At 35.4% G+C, this 22,424-nt stretch overlaps 1 protein-coding gene across 1 annotated transcript in view; it reads left to right on the top strand.

Moving 5' to 3' along the window:
• TUSC3 (tumor suppressor candidate 3) overlaps nucleotides 1-22,424 on the top strand; it is a 256,526-nt gene that overhangs the window by 217,373 nt on the left and 16,729 nt on the right. The window contains 2 exon segments of the mRNA XM_039220697.1: nucleotides 3,597-3,660; nucleotides 21,669-21,743. Of these exon segments, the coding sequence (XP_039076628.1) occupies nucleotides 3,597-3,660; nucleotides 21,669-21,743 (139 nt within the window).

The following is a 22,424-nucleotide window of genomic DNA, read 5'->3' as shown; positions in this document are numbered from 1 at the left end:
GAGGATTTTGAAAGTGTGTTCCTTAAATATATTTTAATACCTGCTCAAAAATCATGCACCTTAGCTTATATTTAATTGGATTAAGTCATTACTTTGGGTGGCTCCATAAATGAAAGATAACTCTTTTCTTTGAGGGGAAGGGGAGAAAGAGTGGGTGAGGGAGAAAGAATCCCAAACAGGCTCCATGCCCAGGGGGTGGGGTGGGTTGTTCAATCCCACCCCCATAACATCACTACTTGAGCTGAAATCAAGAGTCAGGGGTCAACCAACTGAGGCACCCCATGAAAGATAGCTATTTCTAGGGTCAATGCAGAAGACCTTTGGGATGTTTCTTTTTGCTTTTATTTTTGTGTTTGCTCTTACGGCTTTTAGTGTGTGCTAATAATCTGTTTTACTTTGGTAAACAAATTGTATTCTCACAAATAAATGTGTAAGTCATAAAAAGACAGTTTTTTGGGCCTTTTTGTTGTTTTCTGTTTTATTCTGGGCCTTCATTGCCCAAATGAATACTTGGCACATAGTAATTGCTCAGTAAAAATTTATCAAATGAAATCTGCTTTACTAAATCCTGATGTCTTTTGTAGTATCTGGGTTTTAAGTGACTTAGTGACTAAAGAGATGGATCAAAGTCATATGTTACTACAGGTTCCTGAATATCATCTTTTTAAAATATTAGTTCAATACTAAATTTAACTATAACAATAAAATGATTTCTGAATGGTATTTAAGCATGTTTGTCTAATGTTTAAAAGATTCAAATACTTTAGAATAGAGACTTTAAAATGATTTGTTCTTGATTATATTTGATTATGTACTGTGAAGACAGCCAGGTGCTATGCAGATTACTTACCCTGACATTATTTTATTTAATTTGTAGGTCAGTATTTTGAGAAATGTCTTCCTATTCATCTTAAAGATGTGAGGTTCAGTAATTTTTTTCAGGATAACACAGCTCACAAGTAGCAGATTCAGGACTGTCCCTAAGCCTTTACTCTATCCTGCCTCATGTATACAAGAAGTAAGTCTGCAAGTATTATAGGCCTGATGTAGTAAAATAAGTCTCGAAGGACCAACTGTAGATTTTTTAAAATCTATCTGTATTTTTTTAATTAGGTAGAAATATGGAGATTCCTTGGAATTGTGATTAGAAGCAGAAAATAGATTACATGATATATTTTTCTCACACATTTAAGAAAGAATTGAAGGGTTCTGAGTACGGTAATAGTATAGGTTCTCATTAATTTTAACAGGATTAATCTGCCTGGCAGAGAGCTTATAGGGCAAAGGCAGGGAGAAAAAAGGAAATTATTGAAATAATCTAAGCAAGAGATGGTGACTGCTTAGACCAGACAGTAAGTCCTGGACCTAATCTTTGGGCACTATTGCCAGTGCTTCTTGGAAGTAGTTATAAGTGGTTGAATTTGGAATGGATTTTAAAAGTAAAGTCAGTGGTATTTTGTGAATGATTGAAGATAGAAGGAGGAGAGAAGAATGGACTAAGATTTTCCCAAGTTTTGGCCTAAACAACTGGGAAAATTATGTTGCTGATTCTGGGATAGATAGGGAAGCATATCAGTTTTTGTTGGGACCATTTTAAGTTTTAGGCATCCAAGTGGGATATATTAGTGAAAACTATCAAACTACAAAGTGAAGATGGATATGTGTAAGAGCAATGTAAAAGTCTGATATACTGAGCTGGAGATATAAATGTGGGCATCATCAGTATAAAAATGGTCGTTGTTATGGCTTTGGGTTGGATAGGGACACCAGAAAAGGCTGAGTATAGAGAAGAGACTACAGTCTCTGGAGCTCTGAGATTCTCCAAGATTTAGTTCAGATAATGAGATGGAACAGTCAAGCAGCATGAGGGAGTGGAACCAGTGAACTAGAAAAATCAAAAGTGGTATCCTAGAGGCAAAAACCTTCAACAAAATTAGAGAACTAAACTCAACCATACGTTAAAAAGATCATTTACCTATATCAAGTGGGAATTAACCCAAGGATGCAAGTGTGGATCCATGTTCATAAATCAATCAGTGTGAGACACCACAGTTACAATAGGAAGAATGAAAACTGCATAATTATCTCAGTTGATGCAAGAAAGCATTTGACAAAGTAAATATCTGTTCATGATAAAAACTCTCAACAAAGCGAGTTTAGAAGGAATATGCCTTAATAAGTGCCATATATGGAAAACCCATAGCTGACATCATACTTGGTGAAAAACTGAAAGATCTTCCTCTAAATACAGGAACAAGAGAGAGAGAGATGTCTACTCTCAACACTTTTATTCAACACAGTACTGGAAATCTAGCTATAGTAGACAAGAAAAAGAAATAAAAGGCAACCAAGTTGGTAAATATTTGGTTTTTTATACTTTTATATTTATAGTATCATGGTATGTGCAAATCACAGTTTGCACATACCATGATACTATGTATAAAATATCATAAAGACTTTGCAAAAAGGAAACTACTAGAACTGATAAGTGAAGTCAATACAGTTGTAAGATACAAAATCAATACACAGAATTCTGATTTTCTATACACTAGTAACTAGTAGGAAGAGAAATTAAGAAGCAATCCCATTTACAGTTGCACTAAAAAGGAAACTAAAATACCTGGGAAAAAACTTAACCAAGGAGGCCAAAGACTAGTACTCCAAAAATTATGAAACACTGATGGAGGAAACTGAAGGTGACACAGACAAATGGAATGATATACCATGTCCATCGATTAGAAGAAAATAATTACAATGTCTTTACTACCCAAAACAATGTACACATTTAATGCAACCCTTATCAAAATAGCAACAGTACTTTTCACAGAAATAGAAAAATAATGCTAACAAAAATCTTTTGTTTTATACGTTTTTTTTCTTCAAAAAATTTTTTGATAATCAGAAAACCTAGAAAAGGATTTGTACTTAAAGCAAATGCAGTTCATTGTCATGAGATTAATAGCAAAAATAATGGAAGTCAGGTTTTTTTTAGGAGTAAAATATCCTAGATGGAGATTTGTATCCTATTTTCTGTAATTGACTGGTATCAACTAATAATCATTCTTCCTAGGTATAGAAAACTGGACATTTCTCAGTGTGGTAAAAATTTTAATTTTGTTTTGAAAAAATCCAATTTAAATGCTCTAATGGAATGAATGCTAATATAAAGCTATTTTCTTATTTTATAACTCTGATAATGTGGAAAAGAGTGGTTTAGTGTTTGATAAGTCCTTTTTTTGCTTAAAGATAAACAATTGCTTTGATTTGTGTCTTACATCTTATAGTAACTCTGAAATAATTGTTACCTTGTAAATAAGCATGTGTTTGTGGTATACCTTTTAACAGGTCCTATCAAATTTACTTTTGATATTAAGTTGCTTTCTACAAATAACAGTAATATCAACCAAATATATTCATTTGTTACTTCCAGTTAACTGTTCAAAAGAAATATTCATAGGAGCTTAATTAGATTTTTTTCTTTATTTCCCTTCCTGGTATAAAACTACAAAATACAAAAAAAAAAAAAAAAGCAGCAGCGTACAAAAGACCTGCTTGTCTCTATTTTGTAACGTGTGCATCTTTGTCTTGCTTTTTAGAGCTACATTCACGGAAGCAGCCAGGCTCAGTTCGTGGCGGAGTCGCACATTATTCTGGTACTAAGTATCCTTTAAAATACTGGTGGATTGAAAAAGGGCACACCAAAGTTGTGTGCTATCAAACTGACTTTTCCTGATGTTAATCAAGATTTTTAAAAAGACATTTTAAACTTACTATGTTACTAACTTTCTAGTTCCTATGCTCTTTATTTCCTATTATATAATTTTGTGTTTATTCTGAATCATTAACAGATTATAACTGTATCTTTTTTGATTAACTATTGAAATTGCAAAGTATAGCTTTTGCTCTGCATTGGTTATCTTTGGTTAAAGTCTTTGTGTGGAGTTTTGTGTGCTTTTACCCTAGAGGATCCCAATGGGGAGAAAAAAGTATCCTAAAATATAAAAGGCAGGATTTAAAAACATTATCTTAGGGGCACCTGGTGGTTCAGTTAAGCATCTGACTTCAGGTCAGGTCATGATCTCACGGTTTGTGGGTTCAAGCCCCGCGTCAGGCTCTGTGCTGACAGCTAGCTCAGAGCCTGGAGCCTGTTTTGGATTCGGTGTCTCCCTCTCTCTCTGACCCTCCCCCTGCTCATGCTGTCTCTCTCTCAGAAATAAATTAAAAAAAAATTAAGAAAAAAAACCCAAAACATTATCTTAGTACTGGTTCCCTTAACATTATGGTAAGGCAGAAGAGGGATATTTAAGATGGTTAGATGTTGTTTTTGGAACATACTAGACTAAATGTTATGAATAGAGTTATGGTTTGGTGGTAAAGGCTAGGAAGATAAAGATAGTAAAGCAAAGAGATAAGATTAAAGTATCTAATTAAAAACAAACTCTAAATACTCTTAGAATGGAATAAGGTTACTCTTTGGGTAAGCAACTATTTCTTGGGAAACACTGATATTTGTGTCTTGTGAAATATTTGAAGCTTAATTTTATATATTTAAGTTTATTTTGAGAGAGAACTAGAGCATGAGCTGGGGAGTGGTTGAGATAAAGAGGGAGAGAGAGAGAATCCTAAGCATGTTGCACACTGTCAGCACAGAGCCCGATGTGAGGCTCCATCACACAAACTGTGAGACCATAACCTGAACCAAAATCAAATTGACTGAACCACCCAGACACCCTTACATTTATAATGTTGAACATAGTGAGAGTCATTACCAGGGTTTAAAGTGTGCCTCTATCTAGTATTGTTTATAAATTTGATTACTTTCCTGGTTACTAAGATTCATATTCATCTGAAGTAGTCTAGACCAAAGTTTCAGTATTTTATATAATCAGAGCTATTTAAGCTTTTAAAGAATCTTTAAACTCATGTAGGCCTCAACCTCATTTTAAAGATAGGAAAACTAATACCCATAAAGTTATGTGACTTGCTTTAGATTCAAGGAAGAACTAGGATTAGAAATCACTTTTCTTTGTCATGGTCTGTTGGTTAAGTTTTATGTATGTTACTATGGTCTCTGGCACAGGATTTCCTAAGTAAATGTGTCATGCCATCTTGAAGTTTTTATTTTTTTAATCTGGAAAGAATATCATTAATGTTTTTGTATGTTGTTACCTTATTATAACAGTACACTTTTTAGTTCACCAGCAAATATGTATTTGCTCCCTTCAGTTTATTGAAGCAATCTATTTTATTTGCATAATATGTTCTGGACAGTGTGTCACGTGTTGGTATATACTGAGTCTTGTATTAATTTTACTGGAGGAAAGAAGTAAGATGTACTTACAGCACATCCGATTCTCAAGAAGCTCTCAAACATTCTCACTTACAAAATCAGGATTATGGAAGTGAACACAAGGCATTTCTGTGTGAAGCAAAGGAGATCGCACACAAAAAGCCTCTAGTACTCACTAAAGGCTGTTTTGTTTAATTTCCCATCAGTTCAACCCTTTCCACATACTTGGGTGTATAAGTGGAATTGTGCAGATGTATAGCCCATTTCTTGCTTGCATTTATTTAGCCATGTGCTTTATTAAGAAGCTACTCTTAGGTTTTTTGCTGTAATTTGTCTCATAGATTAGAATCGGAAATATCTAGATTTGAATCCACATTCTCAGGTTTTGTGATCTGGATCAGTAAGTGCCGGCGTTCTCTATTCTAACTTTACTCAGGGAAGAAATTCCTAGTTTCTGCACATCAGAGGTGCCTTGGGTGAGAAAATGCAGTATTTCCAAATCTGTTTATTGGAAAATAAGGGAAGGCCATCTTTACTTGTGTCTCGTTATATACATATGTTTATGAAGCAAAATACACTAAAATACATTGGTAGGAAACAAAGTATTTATTGCAGGTAACATTTTAGCTCTTATTTATTGTAGGCTTTTTCTTTTCTATCCTGTTTCCATCTATGATGTAGCATTTTAACAGTGTACTTTATTCAAAGCAGCTAGTCGATTAAACACATCAGGAGTACCTAGCAAAAAGCTGCGTTGAGACCATCACTGGATGGCAGGAATTCTCCAGGGTTTTATTTCATGGCTCATTGACATCAAGTTGAGATTTGGGATGCAAAGAAATTTCACAAGCAGTATGAAGTCTTCTATAGAGATTTTTTTTTAAATTTTTTAATGTTTGTTATTTTTGAGAGAGAGGGAGACACAGAATCTGAAGCAGGCTCCAGGCTTTGACCTGTCAGCACAGAGCCCTACACAGGGCTCAAACTCACAAGCTGTGAGACCATGACCCAAGCTGAAGTTGGACTCTTAACCGACTGAGCCACCCAGGCACTGCTTCTGTAGAGATTTTTGACAGTAATACATAGAAGAGTTAAGAGTACTTATTCTCTTTAAGCTACCAGTAATTACTTATTGCTTTATTTCTCCTGAGTTTTTGTTTGTTTTACAGATACTCGTGAAAGAGAAAAGTTCTTTTAAAATGGTGGGCTCATTAAAATTCTTGGTGAAAGTTAAAAAGTGGCCAAAGTACTAATTTCTGATTTAACTTTCAGTTGGCAGAGTCTACTGATAGGTTTTCAACTTACCATGTATTTTTTCCTTTATATGAAAAAAAAAGTAAATTCCAGATGGTCACTTTTTGTTTATCTGGAGAGAATATGCCTACTTTTTGGTTTTTCTCCTTCTGATTTAGTAAGCCAAATTACTAGATTCAATTGCTATACGCAAAATTTGTTAAAAAAAAAACCCTGTAAGAACAGATGGAGTCATTTGAGGTCATAAGTTATAGATTCATATTTACTAAGAATAAGCTTTTCCTCCCTATTAATAGTGTTTTATTTTCTCGGTACCTTGTTTGGGGGTACTGAGGACAGTTCTAAGTTCATGAGTGAAAACTATATAAAAAAGGAATAAGAAATATTTGACATTTTAGTATAGAATATGCCAACTAATAATCCTTAAGTTTTTTTCCCAGTAAAAATTCATTTTTATTTTTCATTCAGTTATATTTCAACACTGAATGCAAATGTAAGATATTTGCTGCTTGCAAGAAGGTAGACTGATAGAAAAATAATTGTAATCCAGTGTGACAGGTGTTCTAATCATTGCTTGAAAAGGCCTAGAGACCTTGAACTGACTTTTCAGTTGGTCTTGATAGAGCGGAAAAAGGAATTTCCCAGACGAGAATGAGTAAGAATATTCCAGTGGAAGGTCCAGCAGGCACAAAACCAAAAAATGTGAGAGAACATTCAAAAATGCTGAGGGAAAGCCTGGGTGGCTTAGTCGGTTAAGCGTCCGACTTTCGCTTAGGTCATGATCTCGCGGTGCGTGGGTTCGAGCCCCGCGTCGGGCTCTGTGCTGACTGCCAGCTCAGAGCCTGGAGCCTGTTTCAGTCTGTGACTCCCTCTCTCTCTGACCCTGCCCTGCTCACGCTGTCTCTCTCTCTCTCCTAGAAATAAACAAAACATTAAAAAAAATAAAAATAAAAAAAAAATGCTGAGGGAAAGATCAATGAAAGGTTATCTGGGATGGATCATGAAACTCTTCCCAGCCCTTGCTAAGAAATTGGACCCTTCCCTGAACCCACCAACCCGTAGTCTGTATGTGCCAGTGGATCCAGAATGCCCGAGTTCTAGGGTTGGCTTTTACATTATTTCAACTCTGATCTGTTCTGTAGCTCTCCACATTCTTCAGGTTCTACAATGTGAAGATGATGGCATGAGATAAACATCAGTTGGAAGTTAAAGTGCAAATATCAAAGGGTACAGTAGCAACAGTTTTAAAATAAAAATACATATATTCTTAAGATCACATTTGCTTTCCCTATGAGAAATGCAGTTGTTTTCAATCTGTGATAGATAGCAAATGTTTTAGAATGTTATATCCAAGGAAAAACATACAACATAAAAAAATTAATGATGGATGCAAATTGAAGATAATTTAGATCTCTGTAAATGTGTTAACATTTTTTTTTTCAACATCTGTTCTCATTTATCTTTAAACTGACAATCCTCATTCTTTACTGAGGAGCAACAGTAAACTTAACATCATGTATAACTGAGATAGTGCAAATATATTTGTTACTCATTCAGTAGCATGCTCCGTGCCTCTGGGTGCTGTGTATAACTTATACAAATAGCAGCTTCTGTTTCATGGGGGATTATGTCAGTATTTTGACTTTTTAAGCAGTGAGGTGATTGACAGATTCAGCAGAGAAACTCAAGTGTGCACAGTAGTTTAAGTATATATTGTTGTGACATTACTGAATACAAATATGCAAAGTAATACATGAGGTAGACTAGGAGTGTGTGTGTGTGTGTGTAGGCATAGACATTAGCAATCTCAGAACAATAGAAAAAGTTGCAGAAACATAGTTTATCCACTATATGGTTCCATCTCTTACTATAATGTTGGGACTCTTCAATAAGACACAGTCAAAATGGCTACCCACAGTTTAATGGCAGAAAATCAGCTCTTCTTTCAGAGTTAGACATAGTATCTATTAGGTTTGTAGGGGCTTTCAACTGTACTTTCTGGCCCTTTTCAGAAAAACTTTACAAACTACTGCTTAATAGTCCTTCAGCCTTCTACTCAAGGAAGGAAGCCCTGTCATCACATCTGACAGATAAATGTCGAACATATCCTATATGTTACAAATACGATTTTTTCCCCATATGGTAAGCATGATGTAGGTTCTTTCTCAACCCAAACTGTTTTTTCAATTGATTTATTGGAATGGAAGTTAACATTCAAAGGCCTTAACTTAAAAAGGTATGTTTAAAGAAAAGAGCAAAAGTTGGCTATTATAAAGCCATTTTAGTTTAATTCATACTTCATTACAACTATTAAATAAAAAGTAGGTTCACAGTTTTTTTTTTTTTTGGTAAAGCCTAGAAGACTCAAGTCTGCAGGAAACATTCTGGCCCTACTGCTTTCTACCAGAATACTTTACCTTGAAGCTAAAGACAACCATGTATCTAGTCCTTCCTTTATTTTAAAATCCTGCTTTGGGGTTGGATGCACTGTATACTAAGTTCTTGCATTTATTTTCAAGTATGAATAAAACTAACTTCCTCTGAGATATAACAGTTTATAGTATCTTTGGTAGCAACAGTTGGCAAACTAGGATCAATAGGGTCAAATCCAGTCTACTATTTTTATAAATAAAGTTTTATGGGAACACAGACACAGCTCTTCATTTATGTATTGTCTATGATAACTTTGTACTACAACAGCAGAGTTGAGTTAATGTTACACAGTGTGCACAGGCCAAAGTATCTACAGTTGAACCTTGAACAATATAAGTGTTAGGGGTGCCGCCCCCCCCTCCCCGCATAGTTGTAAATCCACACAATATGTTTTATTCCCCAAAAATTTAACTATTAATAGCTTTCTGTTGACAGGAAGCCTTACTGATAACACATTCAATACATGTTTTGTTATATGTATTATAGGCTGTGTTCTTACAAATAAAGCCAGAGAAAAGAAAATATTAGGAAAATCATAAAGAGAAAGTTCATTTACTGTACTGCACTGTAGTAACAAAGAAAATTATATAAGTGGACCCTAACAGTGCAAACTGATGTTTTTCAAGGGTCAACTATACTTTCTGGGCCTTTTTAGAAAAACCTTACAAACTACTGCTCTATAGTATGTGTTAAGTTAAGAAATAATTAGGTGGTTGGTTTTTTATCTCAAGAGAGTTGCTACTGAATTTATTATCTTTCCCTGCATTTCTAACTATTTTGTTCCTTTACTCTTCTGTCATTATTTTCATCTAACCCTGTGATACCATCCTACCTAATTTCTCTTTTGGTTTTTTGTTTTGCTGCTGTCACGTACTGGTTTGTTATTCAGACCTTTTTCAGCACTGTGTTGCTTATTTGTAAAATGTGAAGAGGGTATCTGTGTCTACGAGTTGTTTGGCAATGAGTGGGATAATGAACAGAAATTTGCTGCCTTTTGGGGGCTAACGTTGTAGTGGAAGGAGAACAACAGTATGTCAGTTTAAAAAAATATTACAGAGGAAAAGCAGGAAAAAAGAAGTAGAGAGGCTGGAGGAGGCTTTTCTCATAATGTGTCATTTGAGCAGAAACTCAAAGGGAAGTGACTTATGTGCCTATTTGGGAGAAGAGCATAAAGCAGGGGAATGGTAAGTACAAAGATGCCAAGGCAGAGAGATTTCTGTCTTGTTGGAAAAATAGTGAGTGAGACAAGAATAAGAGCAAATAAGTATAGGCAGTGGATCAAGGTACAAATCATCCAAGGCCTAGAGGCCACTGGAAACCTATTGTTTATTCAGAGTGACATGGAAAGCTATTAAATTGTTCTGAACAGAAGAGTGACATTACTGATTTAAAGACATCAAGAAAGAGAACATTTTTAAGCACTTAAGGGCAGGAATTTCATGAGCAAGAAACAACAACCAAAATTCATAGGAAAAGATGAAATATTTTGCCATAGCAAAATGACAACCCTCCGCATAACAAAGCAATTTTAAACACAGTGACATCAGCATCATGGCAGTGTGAGTGGTTTGTCTTTTTGATTTACAACTAATTTGATGTCTGTAACCAAAGTACCTCTGTCCAGTGCACCAGGACACCCCTCTGTACATCAGTACAGTAGATGTAGGTAGATAGGATGTCAGAGGGGGCTGGATATAAAGGAGGCTGAGCCTGCCCCGTACCCACTGGAAGCCATTCGAAAAGATAATCTGGAGAGTGCAAAACTGGTACACTGACCAGAGGTGATTTGGGGGGCCCAACCAGCCTGATGGGGGAAACTGGCAAACCATCAGAACAGAACAGAGCCAAGTTTAGGGGCAGAGAAAAAAGGAACACACACCGTGGTGTCCTCCTTCTGGGCAACACTGCCACCTGCTGGGCTTTGCGGTGGGGATGGGGGCCAGTGCCGCAGCAGCTACCTCTCTGGCTGAAGAGGTGGGAAAGCAAAGTGGCGAGGGACAGATGGCCTGGCAGTGGAAGTAGCCTCTCTGAGGCGAAGACCCCATGACTCGGGGGGGGGGGGGGGGCAGGAAGAATAAAGGGAGAGGGGCAGACAGGAACATCACAGGCCCCTGTCCCTGAAGGAAAGTAGTTTCTTCCTTACCTGCTCCAGGATTTCAGCAAAAGGTCTGTCCATGGACCTCTGGGATTTCCCCCCAGAGGATCCTCTTACTGCCCCAAGGCCACTCCCAGAGCCCCAGGTGCTAAGACCACCCTTGCCCCCACTCTGCCAACAGCTTTTTTTTGAACCCCAGTTCTTTTCACCAGCCTGCACCCAAGGGCTCCAGTAAGGAAACCCAAAACCTTGTGCTATAGCACCACCTTCTGGGAAACAAGATAAAAGTTTCTCATCGTCAGCCTGTTGAACTATAACAAACAAGAAGAGTGTGTGCTAGTTCAAATGGGAGAACAGAGGCACATGTCGATAGACACTGTAAAATCACAATAATATGGTGTCACAAAATAAGGATAATTCTCCAGCAACTGAACTTCAAGGCATGGGATATTTTAATCTAACTGAATAAAGAATTCAAAATTTCTCTGTGAGACATGAAGAAATTAGCTACAAGAAAACTCAAAGGTAATTCAGTGAACTCTGGAATAAAATTATGAACAAAAAGAGCTTTGGTTTTTACCAAATTATAAAAATTGAAACAAATTCTGGGGCTCACGGACTTAAAGTGATGAGTATTTAGAAAGCATGAGGATTAGGGCACATCAGACGAAGAAAGAATAAGCAAGTTGGGGGATAGGAGTTTAGAAATGACTCAGTTGGAAGAGGAGAGAACTAATATTTTTAAAAAGGTAAGAAACCCTACAAGCATTGTTATTCTATCAGACACACAAATCTCAGAATAACTGGTATACCACAAGGAAACAGAGTGGGTAGGGAACAGAGTTTACTGTAAAGTAGTAATAGCAGAGAACTTCCTAAACTTGGGAAAGAAACTCAACACAAGTCTGCCAAGTTAAGGGAACATATTACTATCTCAATATAAAAAGATCTTTTCCAAGAACTGTTGAAAAAAAGAAACTGTTGAAAGTGAGGGAATAAAAGGAAGGGAACCTAGAAAGGAAACCCCTATCAGGCTATCGATGGATTTCTATGAAGAAACTCTCCAGGCCAGGAGAGCGTAGAATGACATATTCAAAGAATTGAAAGGTAAAAATTGTCAGCCAAGAATACTTGATCTGGCACAGTTATCCTTTAGATACGAACAAGAAATAAAGGCTTTCCCAGACAAACAAAAGTTGAAGGATCTCACCACCACCAGACCTGTTTTGCAAATAATGCTGAAAGTTGTCTTTCAAGCTGAAATGAAACAGTGCTAATTAAAGAGACACATATAACGTGAAAGTCTATAAAACTCCGATGAAGGTGATAGAATTAAAAAACTGTAATTCTATATTCGTACAGTACATTAACCACTTAATTATGATACAAAGGTTAAAGGAAAGAGCATTAAAAATAATTACAGCTCCTACAATTTGTTAATTCACAGCATAAACATTTTGTGACATTATAAATATAAAAGGTGAGTAAAACAGTAGAAATTTTATAGGTCAGTGAAGATAGTCTTTTTCCCCTCTGCTGATAGCAATTTATCTGAGATGTTATATCTAAGCCTCATGGTAACCACAAGTAAAAAAAAAAAAAAATCCGAAGACAGGAAACTAAATAAGGGGGTGGGAGTATGAGGGAAACTGAACAAATCACCATGGAAAACCACAAATTTACTAAGATACAACCAATGGAGATACAATCAGAAGACAAAAGATAAGATAGTAGTAGTAAGTCCTTATATATCACTTATCATGCTAAATGTAAAAGGATTGAAATCACCAATCAAAAGGTACAGACTAGCTGAATGAAATTTTTTGTTTTTGAAAAGCAAGACCCAAATGTATGCTGCCTAGAGGAGACTTGTTCAATTCTAAACACACGCACAAGGACTCCATATAAAGAGATAGAGAAGGATATTCTAAGCAAATATAAACCAAAAGAAATGGGATGAGCCATACTTAGATTGAGCAAAATAGACTTCAAGCCAAAAATGTTAACAAGAGACAAGGTAGGTATTATATAATGACAAAGGGATTGATACATCAAGAGGACATAATGAGTGTAAATATATATGCACCCAACATCAGAGCACCAAAATATATTCAGCAAATACTAACAGATCTGAAAGGAGAAACAGAACAAAATGCAGTAATAGGGAATTTCAGTAAATCACTGTCAGGAATGGATAGGTCATCCAAATAGATAATCAACATGTTGGAAATGAATCACACTTTAGAAGAAATGGACATAACAGACAGAGGATATTCTATCCAACAGCCTAATGTTTATCTTGAGAGAGAGAGAGAGAGAGAGTGCATGCACAAGTGGAGGGGGGGCAGAGAGGGAGAGAATCCCGAGCAGGCTCCATGAGATCATGACCTGAGCCAAAATCAAGAGTTGGACACTTAACAAACTGAGCCATCCAGACCCTCCTGTAGAATTTGTTTTTTCAGTATCCTGAAACTTTATGTTAGCTATTTAATTTGAGACAGAGAGAGCAGGGAAGGGGGGGGTGGGCAGGGAGAGAAAGAGAATCTCCACACTCAGCACAGAGCCCAACATGAGCTCTATCCCACAACTCTATGATCACAACCTGAGCCGAAATCAAGCATCAGACACCCAATTGACCAAGTCACTCAGGCACCCTCCATCCAACAGCATAAAATACATTTTCTTGTGAAGTGCACGTGCAGCATTCTTCAGGATAAATCATTTGATAAGGCCCCAAACACATATAGGCACATTTAAGAAGATTATAATCATACTATATTTTCTGACCACAATGGCATGACACTACATGGCGACAAAAGGAAATCTATAAATAGATGGAAACTAAACAACCAATGGGTTATAAAGAAATCAAAAGGGAAGTTCAGAAAAATATCTTGCAACACATGGAAGTGGAAATACAATATACCAAGCTAATGAGATGCAGCAAAAGCAGTTTCGGGAGCAAGTTTATAGCAATAAATGGATATATTAAGAAATGACAGTGATTTCAAGTTAACTAAGTTTACACCTCAAGGAACTAAAGAAAGAACAAAATAAGCCCAAAGTTAACAGAAGGAAGAAATAAATAAGATCAGAAAATTAATAGAATGGATCAGTGAAACTAAGAGCTATTTCTTCAGAAAAATTCAAAATTAGAAATGAAAGTGGAGATATTACAACTAATACTTCAGAAATACATATAAGAGACTTCTATTAATAATTATGTGCCAAGAAATTACATAACTTAGAAGAAATGGATACATTCCTAGAAACATGACTTGCCAACAATGTATCAAGAAGAAATAGAAAATCTGAACAGATCAAAACTGAGAAAAGTATTCTATCTGTAATCAAAAACCTCCCAACACAGAAAACCCTGGTACCAAATGTCTTCACTGGAGAATTGTACCTAACACTTAAATAAGAATTAACGCCGGGACACCTGGGTGGCTCAGTGAGTTAGGCTTCCAGTTTCAGCTCGGGTCATGAAATCACAGTTAAGGAGCTTGTGCCCCACATTGGGCTCCTTGCTCTCAACACAGAGCCTGTTCTGGATCCCCTCTCTCAGCCCTTCCCCCTCTCTCTCACTCTGTGTCTCAAAAATAAATGTTTTTTTAAAAATAAAAGAATTAACACCGGTCCTTCTTACTCTCAAAAAAATTTGGTGAGTAGGGAAGACTTCCAAACTGATTCTATGAGGCCAGCATTATGCTGATTCAAAACTAGATAAAGGCACCACAAGAAAACTAGAGACTAATATTCCTGATGACTATGGATACAAAAATTTCTCAACAAACTATCAGCAAACCAAATTCAAGAACACTGAAAAAGGATTATACATCACAACCAAGTTGGAAATAGAAAACGTTTCCTCTAAGTTCAGGAACAAGACAAGGAGGGGCGCCTGGGTGTCCAGCTTCGGCTCAGGTCATGGTCTCATGGTTCGTGGGTTCGAGCCCCGCGTCGGGCTTTGTGCTGACAGCTAGCTCAGAGCCTGGAGCCTGTTTCAGATTCTGTATCTCCCTCTCTCTCTGACCCTCCCCTGCTCACGCTGTCTCTCTCTCTCAGAAATAAGTAAAATATTAAAAAAATTTTTAAAAATAAAGGAATAAGACAAGGATGTCCACTAGCACCACTGTTATTCAAGAAGCTAGAGCAATGAAGACAAAGAAAAAGAAGGCATCTAAATTGGAAAGGAAGAAGTAATATTGTTGGTACTTGTAGATGATGTGAGTGTGCACACGCTATCATCTGTTATAACTAACAATTGCAAATACAACAACCAAAAATCTGTTGTAACTAACAATTGCAGTAAAATTACAGATTACAAAATCAACATACAGAAATCAGGTGCACTTCTTTACACTAATGATGAAACATCTGAAAAAGAAATAGAACCATCCAATTTATAACATCAAAAGCAAAACTTTGTTAGGAATAAATTTAACCAAAGAAATGAGAAATCTGTACAACAAAACTTCAAGACTTTGCTGAAAGCAATCTGTGTTCATGGATCTGAATAATACTGTTAAAATATCCATACTCATCAAAGCCATCTATAGATTCAGTGCAATCCTCATCAAAATATAAAGGCATTCTTTACAGAAATGGGAGAAATAGTCCTAAAATTGAACCACAAAAGGCCCAAAATAGCTAAAGCAGTCCCAAGGTAAAAGAACAAAGCCAGAGGTTATCACACTTACAGATTTCAAACATACTTCAAAGCTATGCTAATAAAAATGTATTGGAATGGCGCAGAAACAGACACAGAGACCAATGGAACAGAATAGAGACCCAAAATTAAGTTCCTGCATATACAATCTCCTAAAATTTGTATTTTAGGAGAAGAAGGCCAAGAACACTCAATGGGGAAGAGTCTCTTTAACAAATAGTTTTAAGAAAATGGATAAGCGCATGTAGAATAATGAATCAACACTTTCCTAAAGACAACATCCAAATAGCCAACAGATACATTAAAAGATGCTCAACATCACTAACCAGGGAAATGCAGAACACTGCCACCATGAGATCAATTGTGATGACTATTCTCAAAAAAGGTAAGAAATAAGTGTTGGTGAGGCTGTGGAGAAGGTTTGTTCTGGTGATGGGAATGTAATTTGGTGCAGCCACTATGAAAAACTGTATGGAGTTTCCGCACAAAATTAAAAATAAAACTACCATATGATTCAACAATTGCATTTCTGGGTACGTGTGCAAAGAAAACAAAACCACTAACGTAGATAGATGTATGTGCACTCCTCTGTTTATGCAGCATTGTTTACAATAGCCAGATATGGACACAATGTATACAACCCTGTCTAATGATAGATGTGTAAAAAACAAAAAGCAAACAACAAAACAAATAATATAATTATATGCACGTGAATAGTGCTGTTTGGAATGATATAGATGGAATTTGAGCACAGTATGCCAAGTGAGATCAGTCAAGAAAGACCACTACTGTATGATACCGCTTATATATGGAATTTTAAAAAGCCAAACTTGACAAAATAGTAAGATGTCAGTTACCAGAGGATGAGATGAAGGGTAAGAAGACAAATGTTAAAGGTACAAATTTAACAAGAGTAGTAGTAAATCAGCCATAGAGAAGTAACACACAGTGAAATGAATATTGACTACAATGCTGGACTATAATCAAACTTGTTATGAGTCTAGAACTTGATTATTTCAACCTTTATAAAAGGATAACTATGCAATATGATAGAAATATTACGACAGTCAAATTACAATATGTAAGTGTATTACATTAACATGCTGTACACCTTAAATTCACACAATGTCTTATGTCAACATATTAAAAAAACATAAAAAAAAAAACCCTTAATATGTAAAAAAGAAAATTGCATTCTAGTTAAGAGCAAATGGGCATTGGCTCGGATAGCCTTGGTTTGAATTCTGGCTCTAGCATTGCTTAACACTGTCCCGGTTATTAGCTTCTGTGAGTTTCATTATCCTGGCTTATAAATAAGAATAAAACAATACCCTCCTCACAGCACTGTTAAGGGGCTTAATGAGAGAAATTCATGCATAGTGCTTAGCTCAATTGCCTGCATATAGCTGGGGTAAATAAATGTTGGCTATTAGTATTAAATACCTACATACATATATACAAGACAACACCTGATAGAAAGAGAATCTATATGCATCTCTTTCATGTCCAGAAAAAGAAATTATCCTATAAATTAAGAAAAATACTTACAGGAAAATGAGCAAAAAAACGAGCAATATACAAAAGATGAAAAAAAAGAGGAATGAGCTTATCAAAAGATACTCAAACTGTTAACACAGATTCTCCCTCATCAGTTTGATAAAATCAATAGTTTGGCAATACTGTTGGTGAAATATAAGGAAAGTACAATATGATTATACCTTAGTTAATTTGAAAATACACATGTTCACTCTCTACAAAACGTTGTGTGGAATCCTTAGAGAAAATATCGCACATGTACATGTAAAAGATCTTCTTTGTAGGAATATTTGTAATAGCAAATATTTGGAAATAATTTTGCATGAGATAAATAGGCAATAAATGTGGTATATGCTTATGAAAATCCTATACACAACTTCCATTGCAAATGGAATTCGTGTGAAATTCAAAAATTCCAATGAGAATCCTGTTGCTCCCTCACATAGTTTTTCCATTGTATCCTAAAAATTTGTAGAGGAAAAATAGTAAAAATGGTATGAAGATCTTTTAATAGGGATATATTATACTTGTGTTACCATAGTTAATATCCAATATTCTTTTGCCTAATAAAACATATGTTTCCTTGAGAGTATATCTACATACATGTGTTCTTACAACGCACTTGTATATGTGCACATGGGTGTTTGGATATGTATAAAATTTTACCCTGAAAAAAATTTTATATATAGCTATCCTCTTATTAAATTTTTTAAGCATTTTGTAAATCTTATTTTCCTCAGAAATCGAAATAGTGTTATTTTCCCCATGATTTTATTAACCGAATTTCAGAAGCTATGTAGCAGATGGAGCCTAAATTAAATATTGTACTTATAATATCTACATAAAATCATTTTAAAATGTCATTTATAATTTGAATATTTGCAAAAAGTATTTTAAGTTAAAATAATCTGAATTTTGTAGGAATATTCAGACCAAATGTGTCTATTTAAATGTGTAGATTAAAATTTGTACCTGAATAAAATAAAGGGTATTAAAGTGAAATACAAAATAGAAATCAGACCTGAGAATTCCCAGAGCAGACAAAAATCATTCAAGCCACATAAACACTTTAAAAACTAAATCTAGCCCTTTTCATGAATATAAATGAACCTTACCTTGGGATATTTCTTGTAAATGCCTCAGTTAATCATAAAAGAAACTTTTAAGTCATCATCTTAAAAATGGTATGAGATTATCACTTGTAACCAATCCCTTGTCACTGGCACCCCCATTGTAATGATTACTGTAAAAGTCAACAACTTCTTCACCTTTACTTTAGAAGCCATTCTGTACCTTCATGTCCCTGAGTTTTATACTAGTAAGTCCTTAAATTTGGGAATTCCCAGTTTAAAAACTGTTCTTATATTCTCAATAAACCTTTATTAAGTACTTTTTATTGATATGGTGGTTTTAATTTGGTTATTTCTGGATTTTTGGCATATGTAACAGGGGAAAGATAAAAAGGAAGCCTGATTTAACTCCTTATTAAGGGTCTATACAGTCACAGTAGTTTGCTCCAGGGAGCTAAGTTAAGCAGTAGAAATTCCCTACATATGATCAGTTTGAGTGATACAAGCTTTTAATTTTTTTTCCCATCACTTTATTATTAGCATTGTTCTATGACTCTAAACTTGAGGTTTTTTTGCAGTTGATTATCCAAAACATTTTAAGAATAAATCCTTAAGATGCACAGACTGATAATACTGAAATATTTTTCAATATACTGGTACTAAAGAGATAATTCATTCTCTTACCTTACCCTTTTCAGGCCCTCAGGACATGACTGAAACTCTGGTAACTCTAATATTAATTACCCAACTTTCAGTGTTCTTAAACTAAGTATCATGGATCCCCCAAATTTTAATGGTAGTATATGGTATATATTTGTGTTTGCCTTGGTTTGAGAGGGGTAAGGGAAGCAACCTCCAGGGTTGCTGGAGGGATTGGGGTGGGGGGGGGGATGGGCTAAATGGGCGATGGGCATTAAGGAGAGCACTTGTTGGGATGAGCCCTGGGCATTACATAGTGCTGATAGTGGCTTTTTCTCTTGTATGCTGTAGGCTTCCAGGCAGGTTTGGTTGGTTTCTTGGTTCGTTTTCTCCAGAAAGGGTTCCATAAAGTATTGCTAAATAGAATATATTGAAAACTGTTTGTTGACATATTGGATAAAGTGTTAGTATCCAAAATCTACAAAAACTTATCAAACTCAGCACCTAAAAAAACAAATAATCCAGTGAAGAAATGAGCAAAAGACACGAACAGACAGTTTTCCAAAGAAGACATCGAGGTGGCTGACAGACACATGAAAAGATTAACATCTCATCCTCAGGGAAATATGAATCAAAACCACAATGAGATACCACATAACACCTATCAGAATGGCTAAAATGAAGAATTCAGAAAACAACAGATGTTGACGAGGATGCAGAGAAAGGGGAACAGTTTTGCACTGCTGGTGGAAATGTAAACTGGTGTAGTCACTCTGGAAAACAGTATGGAGTTCCTAAAAAAGTTAAAAATAAAACTACTCTATGACCCAGCAATTGCACTACTAGATATTTATCCAGAGGATACAAAAATGCTGATTTGAAGGAGCACATGTACCCTATCAACAGCACCACTATCAACAACAGCCACATTATGGAAAGAGTCCAAACGTCCATTGACTGACGAATGGATAAAGAAGATACATACAGACACACACACACACAAGAGAATATTACTCAGTGATCAGAAAGAATGAAGTCTTGCCATTTACAACAACATGGATGGAACTAGAATATATTTGCTAAGCGAATTAAGTCATAGATAAATACCTGACTTCATCATGGAATTTATGAAACAAAACAGATGAACACAGGGAAAGGCAAGGAAAAATAAGATAAAAAGAAAGAGGCAAGCAAACCACAAGAGACTCTTAAATAGAATAAACTGAAGTTTGCTGGAGGGAATGGGGTGGGGGGGGGGAATGGGCTAAATGGGTGATGGGCCTTAAGGAGAGCACTTGTTGGGATGAGCCCTGGGCATTATTCTAAGTGATGAATCACTAAATTCTATTCCTGAAATCATTATTACAGTATATGTTAACTTGGATTTTAATAAAAATTTAAATTTAAAAAAAAACACAGAAAACTCTTTGGATAAAGAAGTTATTGTAAGCATAAATACCTAACTGGAGAAGTCACACATCTTTTTGTTTTCCAGAAATTGGATAATAGGGTCATTGAAAGACTCAAATATTATATAATTATTAACGAGTACTTTGATATAATGGTTTTGAAAATAGAGTGAAAATATCTACTCTGCAGAGTTTCCCCTTACTTCCTCCACTTAATTGTATAGACAGAGGCAGATAATATTCTTTGAGCTTTCACTGTTTGGAGTAGAAGACACTTAGAGTTATCCTGTACAGGGTACTTACTGATGTGGGTTGTACATATATATAGCAGTAGAAATGAATACAAGGGAACCATAATAAAATCGAAGAATTTCTGGGATAAAATTATTTTAGTTCTCTTCACTTTTTTAATCCATTAGTCATTTGGGCAGAATACATAATAAATGTACTTCCAGAATTGATGAGTTCTTAAATCTTAACATTAGTCCATGTCAAAAATGTTTTATTAACACGGTGAATTTCTTACAAAGGTGAAAAGCTCCTCTTTTTTTTCTTAATCTCTGGCATCTTTCAGTATGGTATGAAAATATTCATCCAGCTGCAAGCAGACATTAAGTACAGAATTTTGTGTTCATTCCTAAAATGTAAATTTCACTAAATTAAAATCCTACTAAATTTGTTAGTGTCTTTTATTATAATGTGCCTGTTTGCTTTTGTAAAATTTGTGATTAGATAACAAAAAAATTTCTTAGTGACACAATACGTGGTATTAATGTTTCTTTAAACAAAGTAATCTCTGAAACAGCATATTAGTTAGTAGTCAAGCAGAAGAAAGCTATGCACAGAAGCACTCATTGTGAATGGAGGTGGAGAGGGGAAGATCATGGTAAATGCATTCTAATTTTCTATGATTGCCAATGAAGCTTGTCCCTATGACTAGAACTAGTACATCTCTTCATGTATAACATGAAATGGCATAACTGATTGAGAGTCCATATAAATCATATGTGCTAAGAAAATGACAGTCCTGGAACTTAAGAACATTTAGAGTTAAACCTTCAAAATCTCACAATTTCAGGTTAGTTTTAAAATTAAGGCATATTCAAATACACAAAGAAGGGTAATTTTGTGTTGGATAATAAGTCCTATCTACCTCTGTGTACCGTTACAACTTAACCATTCTGGAACAGGACACATTGTGTTCAGATCCAGAAAAATTAATAGACTTTATTCGCATGTATTTGTACTGTTTCCTTGACAACTACTATAGATGCTGCTATCACCATGGGGATGGTTCTTCTAAATGAAGCAGCAACATCCAAGGGAGATGTTGGAAAAAGACGGAGTAAGTCTGTGTTACTATTTTTGTCGTTTTGTGTTAGTCTTAAGGTTCATTTAAATAAAATGGGAAATCTATAAATTTCTTAAAAAAAAGTTCTGATTTAAGTGTTTTGGGCATTTTGTTTATTTGTTTTTTACTTTATTTTTTGGATGTGTATGTGCAAACACTTAACAATAGATTTCTTCCAAAATGAGTTTGGGTGATTTTCTGTGGAATTGCATATAAAGGAAAGCTGTTCACCCTTGTCAGGGCAGCCCTGACCCATGTATACTGAAGCCGAGTGTCCTTAGTAATGACCACGCTACAGGGTGACACAAAAATTCTGTGGTCAGAGTCTAGAGATTTTATTGATTAAGGCTGTGCTCCCTTTACCCCCAAAATCAGGTATACATTCAAGGACTCCGTTTTCACGTAGGTGTTGTACACTGAACTATAAAACATTTCGATTACCTCCAAACTTCTTTTGATCAACATTTGAAAAAGGAGTGATCTGTTCATAGTATCTCTTCTAGGGCTTTGCCTTGTCCAGTAGTATTCCAAGATTTACAACTGTACCGATTTCCAGCACTACATTTCTAAGCAAGTTAACTATGTATTATTCTGTTTTTAATTCTTTGATAGAACTATTTCTTTCAGGGGGTTGTAGAAAAAAGTATTTTTATGAAGTAATAGATTTGGGCAAGA

This window comes from Hyaena hyaena, unplaced genomic scaffold (genome assembly GCF_003009895.1).
Source record: "Hyaena hyaena isolate Hyena2069 unplaced genomic scaffold, ASM300989v1 scaffold_17, whole genome shotgun sequence".
Taxonomy (NCBI): Eukaryota; Metazoa; Chordata; class Mammalia; order Carnivora; family Hyaenidae; genus Hyaena; species Hyaena hyaena.
Note: the sequence above shows the minus strand (reverse complement) of the source record. Positions and strands in the feature narration are given on the sequence as shown.